The following is a 19,787-nucleotide window of genomic DNA, read 5'->3' as shown; positions in this document are numbered from 1 at the left end:
TGGTTGGCTGCAATTTTGCGATGCCAATCTTCGCCTCTCCTCATCGTCCTGTCTCTCTCTCTGTTACCCAGTGAGTCACTCCCCTGCTCACCCCGTCAGCCCTGACACCCTTTTCCTTCTCTGGCCCCAAGCCCTTTCTCCTGCGATCCACCACATTTTGGTGAACATTTTCTGATGGGAAATTTCGTTCCCCCATCCAATCCCTTCCCTCCGTTGCTGAATGAGTCGCTCCACTCTCTGCCTGTTGAGACACGCAACTCTCCGTCCCATCCGCCTTGGCCGCGTCCCCGAACCCCCCCCCCTCCGCTACCCCTTACGTCCGAGCACGCCCCCTTTGCACCCGAACATTGCAGCTCGTCTTATTTGCGAAGGAAATATCACCACCCATTCATCCTCCACTATTGAAAAAGTCACTCACCCCACACTCCCCATCCTGTTCCTCCCCACCCTGTCCAATCAGAACACTCCCTCCCGTCCCATTACATCCTCATCCTTCCCATCCCACTACTTCCCCTCCCTACACGCCCCATCACTTCCCCTCCCTCCCCGTCCCATCACGCCCCTCCCTCCCTGTCATAACACTCCCGCTCCCTTCCTGTCATTTCACTCCTCCTCACCCCGTCGTTGTCTTCTCCATGTCGACCACCTGTTTGTGACAGGAACTTTCGCCCCTCCCCTTTCCGTCCCCTATTGAGTCAGTGACTTCGCCACGCTCACCGTCTCATCAGTCCACTCCTCGTCCCGTCACTCCTCTTCATCCCAAACCCCTCACCCCTCCTCCCCAAAACCCACATGTATATGTGTATGTGTGAATATCTGAGATATATACATTAGTTTATTCAATGACAAAATTATTAGAATTAAACATATATACAATGCCCAGGACTATATAAAACACAAATTAAAATGCTGTTATTACAATCAATAACACACTCGATCCCGAGATTGTATCCATGGACACTGCATGTTCCTTCGCCATAGATTCTGTGTGTGACAGTGGCCAGTGCCACATTAACCAAGGATTCGCCCATTTTAAATCAGCGTGTCCCTCCCTCTCTTATGCTCACTTGTACCAAAGCTGTCACTGTCTCCCAACGGCCATTACAAGTGAAGCGTCGGACATCCCACCAGTCCCGGAAGTTCCGGGAGGCTCCCGCAAATTGATAGCTGCTTCCTGACGCCCGCAAGTTATAGGCAATATGCCGGAAATCAATTTTTTAGAGAGAGAGAGAGAGAGAGAGAGAGAGAGAGAGAGAGAGAGAGAGAGAGAGAGAATGAATAAATAATGACAGTGTCGCTCTCTGCACTGTTTGCAACAGTGACTTTTCCATTGCCCATGGGGGGTTAAATCACTGTTGAGGTGAGTTTAACGGGTGTCATTCGTTCATTAGCATAGCTAACGCTATTTAAACTAGTTGGCTGGCTGCTACGGAGTTGCAGGATGGACTTAATTGAGTGATGGAATGGTGCAGACGGAGCTTCACTGTGTGTTTGGCATTGCAAGTGTGTGATGGGACAGTGTGGAGGGAGATTCACTCTGTGTCTGACCCCGGGAGTGTGTGATGGGACGGTGTGGAGGGAGATTCACTCTGTGTCTGACCCCGGGAGTGTGTGATGGGACGGTGTGGAGGGAGATTCACTCTGTGTCTGACCCAGGGAGTGTGTGATGGGACGGTGTGGAGGGAAATTCACTGTGTCTGACCCAGGGAGTGTGTGATGGGACGGTGTGGAGGGAAATTCACTGTGTCTGACCCAGGGAGTGTGTGATGGGACGGTGTGGAGGGAAATTCACTGTGTCTGACCCAGGGAGTGTGTGATGGGACGGTGTGGAGGGAAATTCACTGTGTCTGACCCAGGGAGTGTGTGATGGGACGGTGTGGAGGGAAATTCACTGTGTCTGACCCAGGGAGTGTGTGATGGGACGGTGTGGAGGGAGATTCACTCTGCGTTTGACCCAGGGAGTGTGTGATGGGACGGTGTGGAGGGAAATTCACTGTGTCTGACCCAGGGTGTGTGTGATGGGACGGTGTGGAGGGAGATTCACTCTGTGTCTGGCCCCGGGTGTGTGTGATGGGACGGTGTGGAGGGAAATTCACTCTGTGTCTGGCCCCGGGTGTGTGTAATCGGATAGTGTGGAATGAGCTTGATCCTGTGCCTGATCCGGGGACTGTGAGGTAGTGTGGTGTGGAAGGAGATTCTCGCAATATCTGATCCTGTGATTGTCTGATGAGACTCTGTGGAGGGAGCTCCATGAGACGGTCTGACCCAATGAGTGTGTGATGTGACGGTGTGGAGGGAGCTTCACTCTGTGTCTGACCCCGGGAGTTTGTGATGGGACAGTGTGGAGGGAGCTTCACTCTGTGTCTAATCCACGAAGTGTGTGATGGGATGTTACGGAGGGAGCTTAACATTGTGTCTGATCCGGGGACTGGAGGTCAGGTGGTGTGGAAGTAGATTCTATGCGTGTATAATCTGGGGACTCTGTGATGGGATGGTGTTGAGGGAGCTACAGTCTATGTCTGACACAAATTTTGCAGTGGGTCAGACCGGAGTGAGTTTCTCTCAATGTCTGACCCTTTGACTGTGTGATGTGATGTTATGGAAGGAGGCTCGCTCTCTGTCTGCCACAGGAATTTTTGCAAGGCAGAAGCCGGAGTGAGATATTCTCAATGCCTGACCGTGGAAGCGCATCATGGGATAGTGTGGAGGAATTCTCTGTGTCTGACCCTGTGACGATGGGATCCGACAGTGTGAAGGGAGATTCGCTCTGTTTCAGATCCGGGGAGTGTGTGATGGGACGGTGTGGAGGGAGATTCACTTTGTCTGATCCCGGGGGGTGTGATGGGACGGTGTGGAGGGAGAATCACTCTGTGTCTGACCCCAGGACTGTGTGATGGGATGGTGCGGAGGGAGCGTCACTCTGTGTCTGTCGCTGAGGGAGTGTGTGTGCTGGGACAGTGTGGAAGGAGAATCATTCTGTGTCCACCCCACATCCCTCCCGTACTCAGGACCTCAGTGGATTCACGTCGATTTTAACTCGGGGGACAGGCGGGGGTCAGTTAGCCACGATGTGGGTTGGGTGGAGATGAGATCCTGGGCACCCAGACTCTGCCAGTCCGACCTCCCTCAGCCTGGAGCTGAGACGCTACTGTGTCAGTGTGAGGAGCTCCGACCCACTGTTGCAGTGCACAGGGTGCGGGGGGGCAGCAGAAACCTCAAATAAAACTCGCGTCCGGTACCAGGACAGGAAGTTACAGCGGTTTATTGATTTCATCATGACAAACGTAAATTAAACAACGTGTGAGCTGCTGACGTGCGGGAATAAATAAGCTGCTCCCGACTCACTCACAGTCACACACAATTAACTGACCAGCGACAAGGAGTGACAGTTTCAATAATCAGTCCCGTTTCTCACCGTCACTCTGCATCGGGGAACCGATGATTATAAAATCACACTTCAGGGCCGTGTCCAGGATCGCTGTAGATCCAGGGTCACTGCCGAGGGATTTGTCAATTTAACATCATTGTATCGGCCAGGCTGCCGAATGCACCGTCCTCAGCAAAGGGAGCAAAAGGATTCTCTCCCGGGAAAATCCCACCCCGGGACACCGGTGCCCCAGACTGAGCCCCGGTCCCCGGGTCTCTTCCTGTCTGGGTAATTCCCCGGGGTGTCACGTGGCGGGGTCTCGTGCACGCACATCTGGCGGAAAGCTGCGCCGCCGCACAATAGGCGGAAATACGTCACTGCCGGAACGCGACCGATGTCACCGAGGTCGAGACTTGAGCCGGTTCCGTTAAAACCGTTGGGAATTCAACCTGGCGCACGGTCATTAAAGGTAAGGGCGGGAGTTAAAGGGGAGGGCGAGGAATCGGCCAAAATGTCCCCAACCCGCGTGCGGGGATGTTCACACATTCAGGTGTTCGCACGATCCACGGTCACTGTCAGTCCGGGTCTGACTCCCCGCAGAGGTCCCAGTTCCTTCCTCCCGGTCGCACTGAACTGATTCACCCACAGCCTGAAACAGATGGGAGAATAAAGATGAAATAAATAGATTACACAACAGTGTCAGTAACAGGGAACTGGGGTTAATGTTTCAACAACACTCTCAGACAAATATCACCAGAAAACCCGCGGATCCGCTGATATTTTATCACATTGAACATTAACACAACACTCACCTGATCCGCTCCAGACTCGGGAGGGTCAGTATGAGGCGGCGGAGAGCGGGGACAGATCGGTCTGTCAGCGAGTTCAATCCCAGGTCCAGCTCTGTCAGTGATGGGTTTGTACTGAGAGCGGAGACGAGATCTTCGGCACCAGAATCTGTGAGACCGACACGGATCAGCCTGGAGATGAGAGAGAGTGAGGGTGAAGGACACAGAGAGACAGGAGACGGTACAATTCCCCAGTGTTCATCAATAACACAATTACTGATCACATTAATGTTCAGTGTCAGACACCCAGTGACTGTAAACACATTATCCCACAATCTGGTACTTACCACAGTTTCTGTATTTTACACTCCGGGTTCCTCAGAGCCGCAGACAGCAGTTTCACTCCTGAATCTCCCAGTTTATTATCGCTTATGTTCAGCTCCATCAGTGAACGTTTTGTACTGAGAGTGGAGGCGAGATCCTCGGCACCAGAATCTGTCAGACCGACATTGAACAGCCTGGAGATGAGAGAGAGTGAGGGTGAAGGACACAGAGAGACAGGGGACGGTACAAATCCCCAGTGTCTATCAGTAAAAGAAGTACTGATCACATTAATGTTCAGTGTCAGACACCCAGTGACTGTGAACTCAATCTTCCACAGTCTGATACTCACCACAGTTTCTGTATTTTACACTCCGGGATCTTCAGAGCCGCAGACACCAGTTTCACTCCTGAATCTCCCAGTTTATTAGCACTCAGGTCCAGCTCCGTCAGTGATGGGTTTGTGCTGAGAGTGGAGGCGAAATCCTCGGCACCAGAATCTGTGAGACCAACATTGTTCAGCCTGGAGATGAGAGAGAGTGAGGGTGAAGGACACAGAGAGACTGGAGACAGTACAAATTCCCAGTGTTTATCAGTAACACAATTACTGATCACATTAATGTTCAGTGTCAGACACCCAGTAACTGTGAACACAATCTCCCACAGTCTGATGCTTACCACAGTTTCTGTATTTTACACTCCGGGTTCCTCAGAGCCGCAGACACCAGTTTCACTCCTGAATCTCCCAGTTTATTACCACTCAGGTCCAGCTCCGTCAGTGATGGGTTTGTACTGAGAGCCGAGGCGACATCCTCGGCACCAGAATCTGTGAGACCGACATTCCTCAACCTGGAGATGAGAGAGAGTGAGGGTGAAGGACACAGAGAGACAGGAGACGTTACAAATCCCCAGTGTTTATGAGTAACACAATTACTGATTTTTTCTTCTTCAGCACGACTGCGCAAGTCGGCCAGTGAGAACAGCGAAGAGTTTAAAAGGAAGACAGATTTACAGAGCGAGTGTCAGAGGAGCGGGAGACAGATTAGGAAGACTTTGTCTCAACGGGGCTTCGGCAGTAAAGGGTCGAGGTGAGTTAGGTTATTTGTTTACAATACAGACAGAGAGTATGTGTGTGAGGCTGGTTTTCTGTGCTCGGTGTCAGATGTGGGAGATCCTGGAGACTCCCAGCCTCCTGGACGGCAACATCTGCACCCGGTGTGTCGAGCTGCAGCTCCTTAGGGACCGAGTTAGGGAACTGGAGATGCAGCTCGATGACCTTCGTCTGGTCAGGGAGAGCGAGGAGGTGATAGACAGGAGTTACAGGAAGGTGGTCACACCGGGGCCACGGGAGACGGAAGAAGTGGGTCACAGTCAGGAGAGGGAAGAGAAAGAAGCAGATACTAGAGAGTACCCCTGTGGCTGTACCCCTTGACGATAAGTTCTCCTGTTTCAATACGTACTCCTGTTTGAGTAACGCTGGGGGGAGGAGACGGCCTTTCGGGGGGGGGGGGGGGGAAGCAACAGTGTCCGTGCTTCAGGCACAGACTCTGTCCCTGTGGCTCAGAAGGGTAGGGAAAGGCCGTTGTAAATCTAGTCAAGAAAAAAAAGCAGAGCTTATGAAAGGTTCAAAAAAACTAGGTAATGCTATGTATCAGTAAAATTATAAAGCTAGCAGAAAGGAGCTTATGAATGAAATCAGGAGAGCTGGAAGGGGCCATGAGAAGGCCATGATCGACAGGATTAAGGAAAACCCCAAAGCATTCTGCAAGTATGTGGAGAGCCAGAGGATAAGATGTGAGAGAATAGGACCAATCAAGTGTGATAATGGAAAAGTGCGTATGGAACTGGAGGAAATAGCGGAGGTATTTAATGAATCATTTGCTTCAGTATTCACAACGGAAAAGGTTCTTGGTGATTGTCGGGATGATTTTCAGCAGACTGGAAAGCTTGTGAATGTAGATGTTAACAAAGAGTTTGTGCTGGAGCTTTTGGAAAACATTAAGTTGGATAAGTCACCGGAACATGATGGGTTGTGCCCCAGGCTACTGTGGGTGGGAAAGGAGGAGATTGTTGAGCCTCTGGCAATGATCTTTGCATCATTAATGAGGACAGGAGAGGTTGCGGAGGATTGGAGGGCTGTTCGTGTTGTTCCCTTGTTCAAGAAAGGGAGTAGGGATAGCCCAGAAATTATAGGCTAGTGAGGCTTACTTAAGTGGTTGGTAAGTTGATGGAGAAGATCATGAGAGGTAGGTTTTATGAACATCTGGAGAGGCAATGTACGATAAGGAATAGTCTAAATGGCTTTGTCAAAGGCAGGTCGTGCCTTATGAGCCTGATTGAATTTTTTGAGGATGTGACTAAGCACATTGATGAAGGTAGAGCAGTTGATGTAGTGTATATGGATTTCAGCCAAGGCATTTGATAAGGTACCCCATACAAGGCTTATTGAGAAAGTAAGGATGCATGGGATCCAAGGGAACATTGCTTTGTGGATCCAGAACTGGCTTGCCCACAGAAGGAAGAGAATGGCTGTAGACGGGTCATATTCTGCATGGAGGCCGATGACCAGTGTAGTGCCTCCGGATCTGTTCTGGGACCCTACTCTTTGTGACTTTTATAAATAACCTGGATGAGGAAGTGGAGGGATGGGTTAGTAAATTTGTTGTTGACACAAAGATTGGGAGTGTTGTGGATAGTGTGGAGGGCTGTCAGTGGTTACAGAGGGAAATTGACAGGATGCAAAAATGGGATGAGAAATAGCAGATGGAGTTCAACCTAGATAAGTGTGAGGTGGTTCATTTGGGTAGGTCAAATATGATGGCAGAATATAGTATTAATGATAAGACCCTTGGCAGTGTGAAGGATCAGAGGGATCTTGGGGTCCGAGACCATAGGACACTCAAAACTGCTACGCAGGTTGACTCTGTAGTTAAGCAGCAGTATGGTGCATTGGCTTTCATGAGTCGTGGGATTGAGTTTAAGAGCCAAGAGGTAATGTTGCAGCTATATATGACTTTGGTCGAACCCCACTTGGAGTACTGTGCTCAGTTCTGGTTGCTTCACTATGGGAAGAATGTGGAATCCATAGAAAGGGTGCAGAGGAGATTTACAAGGATGTTGCCTGGATTGGGGAGCAAGCCTAATGAGAATAGGGTGAGTGAACTGGGCCTTTTCTCTTGGAGTGATGGAGGACGAGAGGTGACCAGATAGAGGTGTACACGATAATGAGAAACATTGATCATGTGGTTTGTAAAAGTCTTTTCCCCAGGGCTGAAATGGCTAGCACAAGAGGGCACAATTTTAAGGTGCTTGGAAGTAGGTAGAGAGGAGATGTCAGGGGTACTGAGTGTGTGGAATGGGCTGTTGGCGGCGGCGGTGGAGGCGGAAACCATAGGGTGTTTAAGAGACTCCTGGATGGCTACATGGAGCTCAGAAAAATAGAGGGCTAGGGGTAAAGCTTAGGTTGTTCTAACGTAGGGACATGTTCGGTACAGCTTTGTGGGCCGAAGGGCATGTATTGTGCTGAATTCTCCATATTGTATTATACTATATTCCTGTATTCTCCATATCTTGAGATAGACTGTCCACTGACATCTTCTATAAACCCACTGAGTCCCATAACTACCATGATTATACGTCTTCACACCCTGCCAAATGTAAAATATGCTATTCCTTATTTCCAGTTCCTCAGTCTCCGCCGCAACTGTTCCCAGGATGAGGCTTTCCATTCCAGGACATCCCAAATGTCCTCTTTCTTTAAGGATCGTGGTTTCCCTTCTGCCGTCATCAATGATGCCCTCACCCGCATCTCCTCCATTTCCCACACTTCGGCCCTCACCCCATCCTCCCGTCACCACAACAGGGACTGCGTTCCCCTTGTCCTCACCTACCACCCCACCAGCCTCCGGATCCAGTATATTATCCTCCGCAACTTCCGCCACCTTCAACAGGACCCCACCAGTAAGGACATCTATCCCTCTCTACCCCTTTCTGCTTTTCGCAGGGATCGTTCCGTCTGCGAATGCCTGGTCCACACGTCCCTCCCCACAGAACTCCCACCGCGCACTTATCCCTGCAAGCGTAATTGCTACACCTGTCCCTACACATCCTCTCTTACCACCAGCCAGGGCCCCAAACAGTCCTCCCAGATGAGGCAACACCTCACTTGTGAGTCTGTTGGCTAATATATTCCATCCGGTGCTCCCGGTGCGGCCTCCTCTACATCGGCGAGACCCGACACAGATTGGGGGACCGCTTCGTCGAGCACCTACGTCGAGATGTCTGCCATAACAGACAGGGTCTCCCGGTTGCCACCCACTTCAACTCTGTTTCACATTCCCATTCGGATATGTCCATACATGGCCTCCTCCACTGCCATGATGAGGCCAAACTCAATTTGGAGGAGCAACATCCCATATACCGTCTGGGTAGTCTCCAGCCCCTTGGTATGAACATTGAATTCTCTAAGTTCCGGTAATTCCATCCCTCTCCCTTCCACCATCCCACCTTCACTCTGCCTCCTCTTCTAGCTGACTATCACCTCGCTCATGATGCTGCATTCTTCTACTACCCATAGTGCTTTCCCTTTACATTCCCTCTTCACCTCTCCTGCCTATCCCTACCCTGCTTCCCCTCCCCTACCCCTTGATCTTTTCTCTGATTGGTTTTCCACAATCCCCCAACCTACTTTATAAAGCCCCTGCCCTCTCCTTCTTCAGTCCTGACGAAGGGTCTCGGCCCGAAACGTTGACTGCTCATTTCCACGGATGCTGCCCAACCTGCTGAGTTCATCCAGCCTGTTTGTACGTGTTGATTTTACCACAGCATCTGCAGTGTACTTTGTGTTTCCTGTATTGTGCTGTATGTTTTCTATATTTCTATGCTTCTTCTGATCACATTAATGTTCAGTGTCAGACACCCAGTGACTGTAAACACAATCTCCCACAGTCGGGTACTTACCCCAGTTTCTGTATTTTACACTCCGGGTTCCTTAGCGCCGCAGACACCAGTTTCACTCCCGGGTCTCTCAGTTCATTCTGCCCAAGGCTAAACACAGACAGAGAAATTGATGAACAAAGTGATTCAAACCGTGGGTCTGAGGTAATTTCTCTCAGCCGGATATTTCAGGAAACATTAAAACCTTCAGTAAATCACTGATCGGAGTTCCCATCACTGTCAAAGTCCCTCACTGACCAGTTCTAGGGGATTAACCGAATGTCAGTAATTTAGTCTGTCGGTGTGACCCTGTAAACTCCACATCTTCTGTCTCATTCCCCGATGGTTAGAAAAGTGTTCCTGACGTGAGAGGGTCGGGCGGAGCAGGGATGAAAAATGGGAGAAGGTCCCACAGTGAGGAAGATTTGTGAATGGGGAAATGTCGATGGGAGACGGTGGAAGAGACCCCACCAGAGGAAAAGGGATAGGAAGACATAAACTGCAGGAGGAAGGGGCTGGGGAAGAGAGGTCCACAGGACGAAGGGGAATGGGAATGAGAGTTCTCACAGCAGCATATCGATGGGAAAAGATAATCCAATAAAATGAAATGATCCATTGTAGATTGCAAAGGAGAGGTGTGTCTGAACTGAGGCCCATAATCAGGAGAGGAGATGCGCCCATGGGGTCTGGGTTTCTGGTAGTGAGCACAGTCACACAGGTGGACTGATGGTGAGAGTCACACACGGGGAAGGGCGGGGGATGACAATCTCACAGGGGTATTTCTTTCCTTCTAACTAGGACAGTCTGCTTATGGTTTCTTGTCACTCACCGGGAACGGGGTGTGAAGCTCTGACCCAGTCACTGTCGGTCTGGGTGTCAGTAATAGTGAGAAGGAACATTGTCAATGGACGTGTCACAGGCAGTGAGAAACACGGCCATTCCTGTGATTTACCACCATTAAACCAATGGCCGTTGTTCACTCATCTGATGAAGTCTCCAACATCCCTTCACATGGAACCACAGAACCCTCCCGTCCTTGGGGAATTACTGACTGAGCTCCTGGGCATTTGTCACAATTCTTCACAATCTGATTTACTACAATTTTACCCAAATCCCTTTACATTGAAACAACACGATGAAACAGTTTCACAGTTCAGAGTGAGAGATAAATCAAGGTACCTCAACTCCTGGCACTTGTGCAGCCCGGGTCCCAGCCGCTGGATTCCTTCACACTGAATGTGGCAGTTCCACAGGTCGAGGTGTTTTATTGTATCACAGAGTCCGATGACATGAGACAGGACCGGGCAGTCAATCGGAGTCAGTTTCAATCCACCGAATGAAAGTGTTTCCACAGATCCCAGTGCGGCCTGAGCCAGTCCACGATTCTGAGACTCAAACAGGCAGTGCAATGTGTTCAGGAGGCACCTTTTACTGGCTTCACTCCTTGTGTTTCTACTCTGGCGTTTAACCTCCTCCTTCACCCAGTCAATCACCCGGCAGGTTGTTTGATGAGGAAATGGACCCAGAAACTCCTCCAGGCACCGAGCTGTCATTGGGGAGGAGAGACCCGCAACAAAACGGAGAAATATCTCAAATCGCCCATCTGTCGTGTTGTGGGCTTCAGTGAGGAATTTCTGGATATCCCCGGGATGTGGATTCAGGAATTGTGCGACTGCAGCTACAAACTCTTGGATGGTGAGGTGTGGGAATGTGTACACCATGCTCCGGGCAGAATCCTCTCTCTCCAAAAGCTCCATCAGGAACCCGGACAGGAACTGGGAAGGCTGCAGATTGTTCTTGCTCAAATCTCCATCTGTAAAGACAATCTTCCTCTCGGACACTCCTCTGAACGCCATCTGACCAACCCTGAGTAACACATCACGGGGGTTCTCAATCTCACGGCCGTGGTTTTTCAGGATGTTGTAAATATAGTAGGAGTACAGTTGGGTGATGGTCTTGGGAACTTGCTCTGGGTCCCTGACTCTTTGTGTGAAGAATGGGCCCAGTGCCAGAGCGAGGATCCAGCAATAGGAGGGGTGGTAGCTCATCGTGTACAGGATCTCGTTCTCCTTCACATAGTTGAAAACAGCTTCCGCCACCGTCTGATCTTCAAAATGTCTGATGAAATATTCCTTTCGTTCCTCATCAACAAATCCCAGGATTTCAGCCCAGACACTGATCTCAGCCTTTTCCAATAAATGTAACGCAGTGGGGCGGGTGGTCACCAGCACTGAACACCCTGGGAGCAGCTTGCCCTGGATTAAACTGTACACAATGTCAGACACTTCACACCACCATTCGGGATCTGGGCACTGGTGCTTGGGTTCTGTATCTCGCCGACTGTCAGCAAAATCGATTCTCTGCTTGAATTCATCCAAACCATCGAATATAAACAGCAATCCCTCTGGGTTCTTCCAGATCTCTCTCAGGAAATTCCCAATGGAAGGATACTGATCCAGAATCAGTTCCCTCAGGTTTATTCTGCAGTTAATGGAGTTTAAATCACGGAATTTGAAACTGAAGACAAACTGGAATTGTTGGTATATTCTTTCCGTGGCCCAGTCATAAACAATCTTTTGTACCATTGTTGTTTTCCCGATCCCTGGAACTCCAGCCATTGCTGCTGAACTCCCAGATTTGGATTTACTCCGGGTAAAGCTGCTCTGGAACAACTGATCAGTCCGGATTTTCTCCAGCTCTCTGCGGAGATGTTTCTCTCTCCACTCCTCATGGTCTCTGCCTCTTGCCAGCAGCTCATGTTCCACCAGTCTCCGATCTCGAACAGTAGAAATGACCGTGAGCTCAGCGTATCGATCAGCCAGCTGGAAAAACTTCACCTTCTCCCTCATCAGGATCGTGTTCACTCTCAGTGTTTCAGTTTGTGCCCGCAGAGTCTCCTTGTGTTTCTGTTGAACATCTTCGATGGGGACAGAGAACATAGTAAAATTGTTAAATAGCTCAACTGACAAAGAATATTATAACTTCATTTCAAAATTCAGTGCTTGAGATTACACGAATTAATTTCATACTTCCATGGATATTAGGAGAAAGTAAAGTTCTCTTCACAGACACCGGAATTGACAGTGAGGAAAGTCCCAGAAAATGTCCAATCCTCATATTCTGACACTAATGACTTGTGAAGGTGAACATTCCTCTGATATCCTATTGCAATCCTGACTGCACTCCCATTCCAACAACATGTCACTATATTTAAATCATTGTTTGCATCATTAACAGATGATGTTAATGTTGATCTGGTGTGGACATATGGCGAGCAGGACACTGCATTTTGGCAAAGCTGCACACTGGGGAGTCACAGGTGTCCACTGCTCTTCATCAAAACAGGAGCAGGATATGCGAGAAATACTCAAGTCAGGCAGCATCTAGTGGAGAATCAGAGTGAATTTGCGGATCCGGAACCCATCGGAATGACAAGAAAGAAAATCGGTAGTTTTCAGTTGCAGTGATGGAGGATTGGTGGAAAGATGGAATCTCTGTTAATGGAAGAAACCACAAGCGTCTGTCTCAATGATGTACATCGTGTTTGTGGGAGAGGGTGGTGAAGTCTTGGCAACTGCTACTCATCAGTCTTGCTGTGGGGGTGTGGGGCTCTGTCTAATGAGGCCTCCGTCTGTCAGAGTCGACCGTGGATGCCCTGACCCTTCAAGCCGGGACACTACGATATGGAGAGGAAGCTTTTGCCGATGTAGCAAGCTCCCTCTCTCCATGCATCTGATGAACACAAAGGAACGGCAGAGACTGACACAGCTTGGCACCAGAGGTGTCGCAGGACATGCCAGTCTGCGTTGAATACCATTTAACACTGCTTTAGGGGCCTCAGGTCAAGAATTTTCCCACTGGATTTACTCCCAAACTCTTCCCCATGAGAGGCGCATTTGCAGGGCAGTGGAGTTTTGAGATCAGAGTTTTCCTGCTCCTGGGTGAGCTGAAAATCACAGCTGACGAGCCCTATCTGCCCAAAGCGACTGATTGTAAGGTACCAGTTACCCGCCTTTATCCTTTCTCCTGTCAGAACAAACACTTCCACCGGGCTTAGTGGCTAACCCACACGTGAAGGCCAGGAGCTGGACTTTGTTGTCAGAGGCTATTTGAGTCGCACGCCACTGGGAGTATTTAATAGGTCGTGGCAGCTCATCCCCACTACCACCCCAATCTTAAGCAAGCAAGGAGCTATGTACTATTGACAACAGTAAATCGATAAATTGTTTTATTATTGTCACATACACCACAGTAATATAGAAAGCTTTTCTGCATGCGAACCAAATAGATCATTACATCACATTGGCGCAATGAGGTCATGCAAGGACAAACAGAACAGAATAGTTCAGGGAAACAGTGTTTCAGTTGCCGAGAAAATGCAGTGCAGGCAGACAATAAGGTACAAGGCCAAAGGAGGTCAGGGCTTTGTTTTTGGAACTATGCTCACAAACTGTAGAATTTAACACCTAAAACTACAGTACTGTGCAGAAGTCTGAAGTGTATATTAAAACTGACAACATTTTGTCTTTTATTTTCTAGTTTGCACTTTATCCCGTTGTGATGTGGTTTGAAGGCATCGTCTGGATGAAAGGTGCTTTATAAATAAGTTATTATTATTATTATTATTATTATTAATTTTCTTAGCATAAACTGGTAAAATTTGAGGTACGGCATGGCCAAGTCTGAATTGATAAGAAATTTCAGACTATTCTCGTGGTGTATGGTATTGTGGGTTTTCGAAGTTTTACACAAGTATTGCTGTGTGGGCCTAATTGGTTAACGCTATTGTGTAAAGCCCTTGGGATGATACCAGTTATCGATATTACGATTGGGATAATGAATAACCTGTTTGCGTTCCATAGATCTTTCATTTTTCCCTTTTAATTCAGCATCTTTCTGGTGGTTTTACTAATACATTTCTGTATGTGTGTTTGGAATGGCTATATATATTTAAAAAGTTGTTTTTGCTTGTTTTTCCTGTAAAATTATATCCGAATGGTTACCATGGATTATCCTATCTGAAACAATGATCGGTCACAGTATGATATGAAGGACTCTAATTCTTAACCAGGTGGCGTGTGGCCAACTGTTTAAATCGTTGGTCTAGTGATCTGATCGTCACCAGTTCGAGCCTCAGCTGAGGCACTGTAGTATCCTTGAGCAAAGCACTTAACCACACATTGCTCTGCGACGACACCGGTGGCGTGGAGAGGGGAGACCTTTCAGCATGGGCAACTGCCGGTACTCCCATTCCTTCCAAGGCAAATCCATGATCTCACAAGACAAACAGAGGCCTCAAAAACTCTAAAAGTGGAGCAGGTTTGTACTTATAGTAATCACTGTGTTTTTCATCAGTTGTAGTTTAAGCAAGACTTTTGTGAATGTCGTCCACCACTTGATTGTGCTTGTGCAAGTCATGAGATTCAGCTAAACTACTGCAGGATTCTTGATGTAATTTCAGATTTTCGTCAGCCATGAAGTAAATTTTGTTGGAAGGTTTTCCTTTATTACACGATTATCTATCTTCTTTGCTAATTGATATCCTAAATATATGTTTCATATTCTGTTGCATTGTATCCTGATGCTCTGTTTGATATTCTACTGGCTCTATTGCACCTTTCTTTATGTTTCATGCTCTGTACTTTTCTAGTCTCAAGTTCGTGCTTATATCTTTGGAAATTAGTCCTATTAGTTGGATTATTTGTTTTAGTTTTACTGATGCAAGAGCAAATAATTTCAATTCGTCAATGTGCAGCTGTGACAAGGTATAAGATTTTTTTCTGATTTGATACCTGATTTTTGTCCGTTTCAATAAATTATGAGCGGGTATAAAGCTAGACTAAACCATCTTCGTGGGCTTAGTGAGTTGCTCTGGAAAATCCCTCAATTTCTTTTGATAATGGTGGTTGTTCCTTTGTGGTCGTTAATAGGACGATTATTTACGCCAATGCTTCATCAGTTGTTGTAGATATTTCACAAGTATTGGATGAATTTTACATATATATTTGGAACTTCTCTTAAACATGTGAGGGAGAGAATCAAATATTTTTTGATAGACAATATAACACTGAAAGATTTCTGCTTTCTACATTGTTTGAAATAGAATTACATGCAGTAATCTGTTTTATACCCGAACGGTATTCTTTCTGCTCTCCTCAGAGTATATTGTGTTTATCTAAGTGAGTTGTTATTAGTTACGAGATGTACGATGCTATTATTAAGAGCTAATGATAACATAGAAGGTGACTATCTTATAAATTCAAAATGAAAGCTGTCCTTTTGGCTGGTGGTACATACTCAGCCTTTTATATCTTCTGCCCCATGGGAGTATGAAAAAGAGAATGCTTGAGGTGGTTTGGGGTTCAGCAGTGAGGTTTTTAATGGGGTTTGCGTCCTGACAACTTGATTGAGTTCCTCCAGGAGGTGACAAAGGTGATGGATGAAGTTACACATGGATGTTGTCTACTTGTATATTGGTAGAGTCTTTGACAAGGTCCCACATGGGAGGCTCATACAGAAAATTAACATGCTTGGGAACTTTATGAATTGTCCTGGCTGGCGAAGACCCACACTGGGAGAAATTTCTTGTCTGGCGGGCGGTGAATCTGTGAAATTATTGTCATAGACGGCTGAGGAAGACACGTCATTGGATATATTTAAAATGCAGGTCGATATGTTCCTGATTCAGAAGAGCGTCAACATTTACATAAGGCAGCATAATGGGGTTCAGAGGAATTGTGGAGGAAATTCACTGAGCCGAATGGCTCCTAAGTCTTATGGTTTTAGGGAGCATCTGGAGTATTGTATTCACTTCTGATTGTCCAGCTCTTGGAAGGATTGGAGAGGGTACAGAACAGGTTCATCAGGGTGTTGCCTGGGTTCGGTGGCATGTGCTACAAGTAGAGGTTTGATAAACTTGGTTTGTTCACTCTGGAGTTATAATAGAGATCTGACTGAGGTGTACAAGTTTGAGAGATAAGAGTTTCAGTCAACAGCCTGTATTTTGTTTATTATTTTTTTATTAGACTGTTGTCTAATACCAGAGGGCATTTGGTTAAGGTGAGATGAGGTAAATTTACAGCATGTGGGTAGTTTGTTTCACAGAGCTGTGGGTGCTGGAATTTACTGTCTGGGTCATGTCGGAGGCAACTATATTACAGATGCTCCTAGATATACATGGATGTACAGGAAATGCAAGGATATGGTCAATAATATAAGAAAGTGATACCAAAGTTTATTTTTTTCTCTTTCCCAGATATATAAAGAGTAAAGGAAAAAAGAGAGAGAGTCGATATCGGACTGCTGAAAATGTTATTATAGTTGTAGTAACAGGTGAAAACGAAATGGCAGACAAACTCCGTGGAAGTTACTAGTGGAATTCCAAAATGTAAAGAACATCTGTGGACAGAGTTGAGGGCAGCTGCTGTTACGAAGGAGTAGGTGCTTCAGAATCTGAAAGGTCTGAAGATAGAAAAGTCACTGGACTGGGTCATACAATGTATCAGGAGCCTGCCTGGGGAGTGCGGGGATTCCCAGAGCAGTAGGAACTGGAGTGAAGGCTTCAGCAGAACCAACAGCTGGATTAATAGAAAAGTACATTGTAGAATATTCAGGCTGCAGAGAGATTCTTTGAATTGTTACTTGAATCCAGAGATCAGCGAATGACTAATGGCGAATTTTCATTCCCAGATTTTGCCAAGTCACAGACTAACACTTGAGATCTGGTTTGAACTGTGCATTTCATCACTCACCGATCAGTTGAGAGGGTAATTCAGATAACCCTTGGGCGATGTTCATGTATTCCTGTGGATCAGGACCTGTTTAAATATAAAAAAATCCATGGAAACAGAGCTAAAATAATCAATATAACTAAAATGTTTATTTCAATATGGCTTTGTGTTCAGTGCGTGGTTTTAATGTACCGAGTTCCTGTATTTCCCTCAGTATTTTGTCCAACTTCGGTAACTCAGTCCTCCACATCAGAAAGGATTCCCACATCGCCCTCCGGGCCCGGGAGCCTTTGCCATTCACCAAACTGAGGAAGAGTCTGGAACTCTCTGTCCGGTTTCCCTTCTCCGTCAGTTCAGTGACTTTCTATAAAAGGAAAACAATGAATTTATTGTGGAGCAGACAGACAGACATGGAGAATGTGCAGGAAAATACCTGTTCATGGCCCCGGTAGCTTCAGAACAGATGCAGTCACTGGGCTGCTGCCTCATCCTCCCTGGGTTCAGTCATTAACAGAGAAACAGTAACTGAAAGAACTTATAAATCAATATTGTGTAAGAATAAGTATTTGACACCCTGCAGTAGATGCAATGTGATTAATTTCCTTGATCTGTCAATGTGCAGCATTACATCAACAAAATGTGACAACAAGAACAGAAGAGAGGGGAGAGAGAGAGCAAAAACAAATGGATGGTGGGCATCACTGAATCGTAGCTGAATAAAGTTTACAGTTGGATCAAAAGGATAAGCAGGTAGGTGAAAGGGATGGGTTGATTCTGTTGTCATTTAAAATGAAAAGTCCTGAGAAAGAGTTGATATTAGATTGGACGATGGAGATGTTAAGAAACTGCATAGGTAAATTGACCCTGATGGAAATTATATACCGGCCTGTTAACAGTAACCAGGATGTGAGCTACAAATTACAACAGGAGAAAGAAGAGACATGCGAAAATGTGAATGTGAAAATAGACATGGGGAATTTCAATATGCAGGTAGCTTTGGAAAATCAGGTCGGTGCTGAATACTAAGTGAGGGAATGTATAGAATACCTACGGGATGACTTTTGAGAGAAGCTTATGGTTGAGCCCACTATAGGAAAGCCGCATGTGGAGGCTGTGTTGTGTATTGCACCAGATTTTATTGGGGAGCTTCAGGTGGCATGCTGTCCAAGTTGCATGCCATCTTGGACAATGTCTCGATAATGTCTTGGACATTACTCCATAATGTACTGGTTAGGCACAGGAGTACATTCAGCCAGAGACTCATTCTACCGAGATGTAACACTGAGCGTCATTGGAAGTCATTCCTGCCTGTGGCCATCAAACTTTACAACTTCTCCCTCGGAGTGTCATAGACCCTGAGCTAATAGGCTGTTCCTGGACTTATTTCCACTTGGTATAATTTACTTATTATCTTTTAATTATTTCTTGTTTTATTTTGCTATATTTCTACTCTATTCTTGTTTGGTACAAATGTAATGAAACCCAATTTCCCTCGCGATCATAAGATTATGTCTGTCTGTCTGTCTGTAAATAAACCCTTAAGAGGCAGTGATCAGAAAATAACAGAATTCACTCTGCAGTTTGAGAGGGAGAAGCTAAAGTTAGATGTATCAGTATTACAGCGGAATAAAGGAATTACAGAGGAAAAGGAGAGTTGCTGGGCAAATATAGATTCGGAAATGACACTAACAGGGACAATGGCAGTGCAGGAGTGGCTGAAGTTTCTCGGAGCAATTCAGAAGGCGCAGGACAAATGATCACAAAGGTGAAGAATTATTCTAAAGGGAGGATGATCAACCGTGGTTGACGAGGTAGTCAAAGCAGCACAAAAGCAAAGGAGAGGGCACAGAATATTACAAAATATAGTAGAAAGCTGGAGGACTGGGATGTTTTTACAAACCAACAGAAGGCAATTAAAAAGCTGTAAGTAGAGAAAGTATGAAATATGAAAGTAGGCTAGCGAATAACATAAAATAGCTTAGCAAAAGGTTCGCCTGATACATGAAGAGTGAAAGAGAAGAAAGTGGATTTTGGGCTGCTGGAAAATGATAGTGGAGAGGTACTGTCAGGGGACAAGGAAATGGCGGAAGGTATTAGTAAGTATTTTGCATCAGTCTTCACTGTAACAAGCACTAGAACATGCCAGATATTTGAGAATGTCAGGTGGCAGAAGTGCAATTATTAAGGAGAAGGCACTCAGGAAGCTGAAAGTTCTGAAGATAGATGAGTCCAGATCAACTGCACCCGATTGCTTCTGAAAGAGGAGGCTGAAGACATTAATAATGATCGCTCAAGAATCACTAGATTTTGGAATGGTTCTGTAGATTATAGGCCAGTTAGTGTGAACAGCGCTTGGGAAGATGTCAGCAGTCGATTATTGAGGATAAGGTTTCGGGGTATTTGGATGCACATGATGAAAAAGGCCAAAGTTCATGGAAGGAAATCTTGCCTGACAGACCTGTTGGAAATTTTTGAGAGAATAGCATGCTGGGTCGACAACGGAGAGTCAGAGCAAGTTGATTACTTGGACTTCCCGGCGATCTTTGACCAGGTGCCCCACATGACGCCGTTTCACAAGACAAGGGCCGACAGTAGGACAAGAGAGATATTAGCATGGATGGAGGATCCATGATTATCTCCAGACAG

At 46.7% G+C, this 19,787-nt stretch overlaps 1 protein-coding gene and 1 long non-coding RNA gene across 2 annotated transcripts in view; both read right to left on the bottom strand.

Moving 5' to 3' along the window:
* Positions 1 to 3,246: 3,246 nt before the first annotated feature.
* Positions 3,247 to 4,342, bottom strand: LOC140721749 (uncharacterized). The gene is made up of 2 exons (XR_012097449.1): positions 4,180 to 4,342; positions 3,247 to 4,016 (listed from the first exon to the last, which is right to left on the bottom strand). It is a non-coding gene; the product is annotated as an uncharacterized lncRNA (long non-coding RNA).
* Positions 4,343 to 5,150: 808 nt separating this feature from the next.
* The window catches only part of LOC140721769 (NACHT, LRR and PYD domains-containing protein 3-like), a 36,447-nt gene continuing 21,810 nt past the window's right edge, over positions 5,151 to 19,787 (bottom strand). Inside the window, exons 6-10 of the mRNA XM_073036565.1 lie at positions 17,334 to 17,505; positions 17,163 to 17,228; positions 10,591 to 12,328; positions 9,436 to 9,522; positions 5,151 to 5,325 (exon numbers count right to left, since the gene is read on the bottom strand). Coding sequence (XP_072892666.1) covers positions 5,151 to 5,325; positions 9,436 to 9,522; positions 10,591 to 12,328; positions 17,163 to 17,228; positions 17,334 to 17,505 — 2,238 coding nt within the window. The remainder of the gene's footprint in view (positions 5,326 to 9,435; positions 9,523 to 10,590; positions 12,329 to 17,162; positions 17,229 to 17,333; positions 17,506 to 19,787) is intronic.

Source organism: Hemitrygon akajei, unplaced genomic scaffold (assembly GCF_048418815.1).
Source record: "Hemitrygon akajei unplaced genomic scaffold, sHemAka1.3 Scf000061, whole genome shotgun sequence".
NCBI lineage: Eukaryota > Metazoa > Chordata > Chondrichthyes > Myliobatiformes > Dasyatidae > Hemitrygon > Hemitrygon akajei.
The sequence above is the reverse complement of the archived record's forward strand: the minus strand, read 5'-3'. Positions and strand labels throughout refer to the sequence as shown.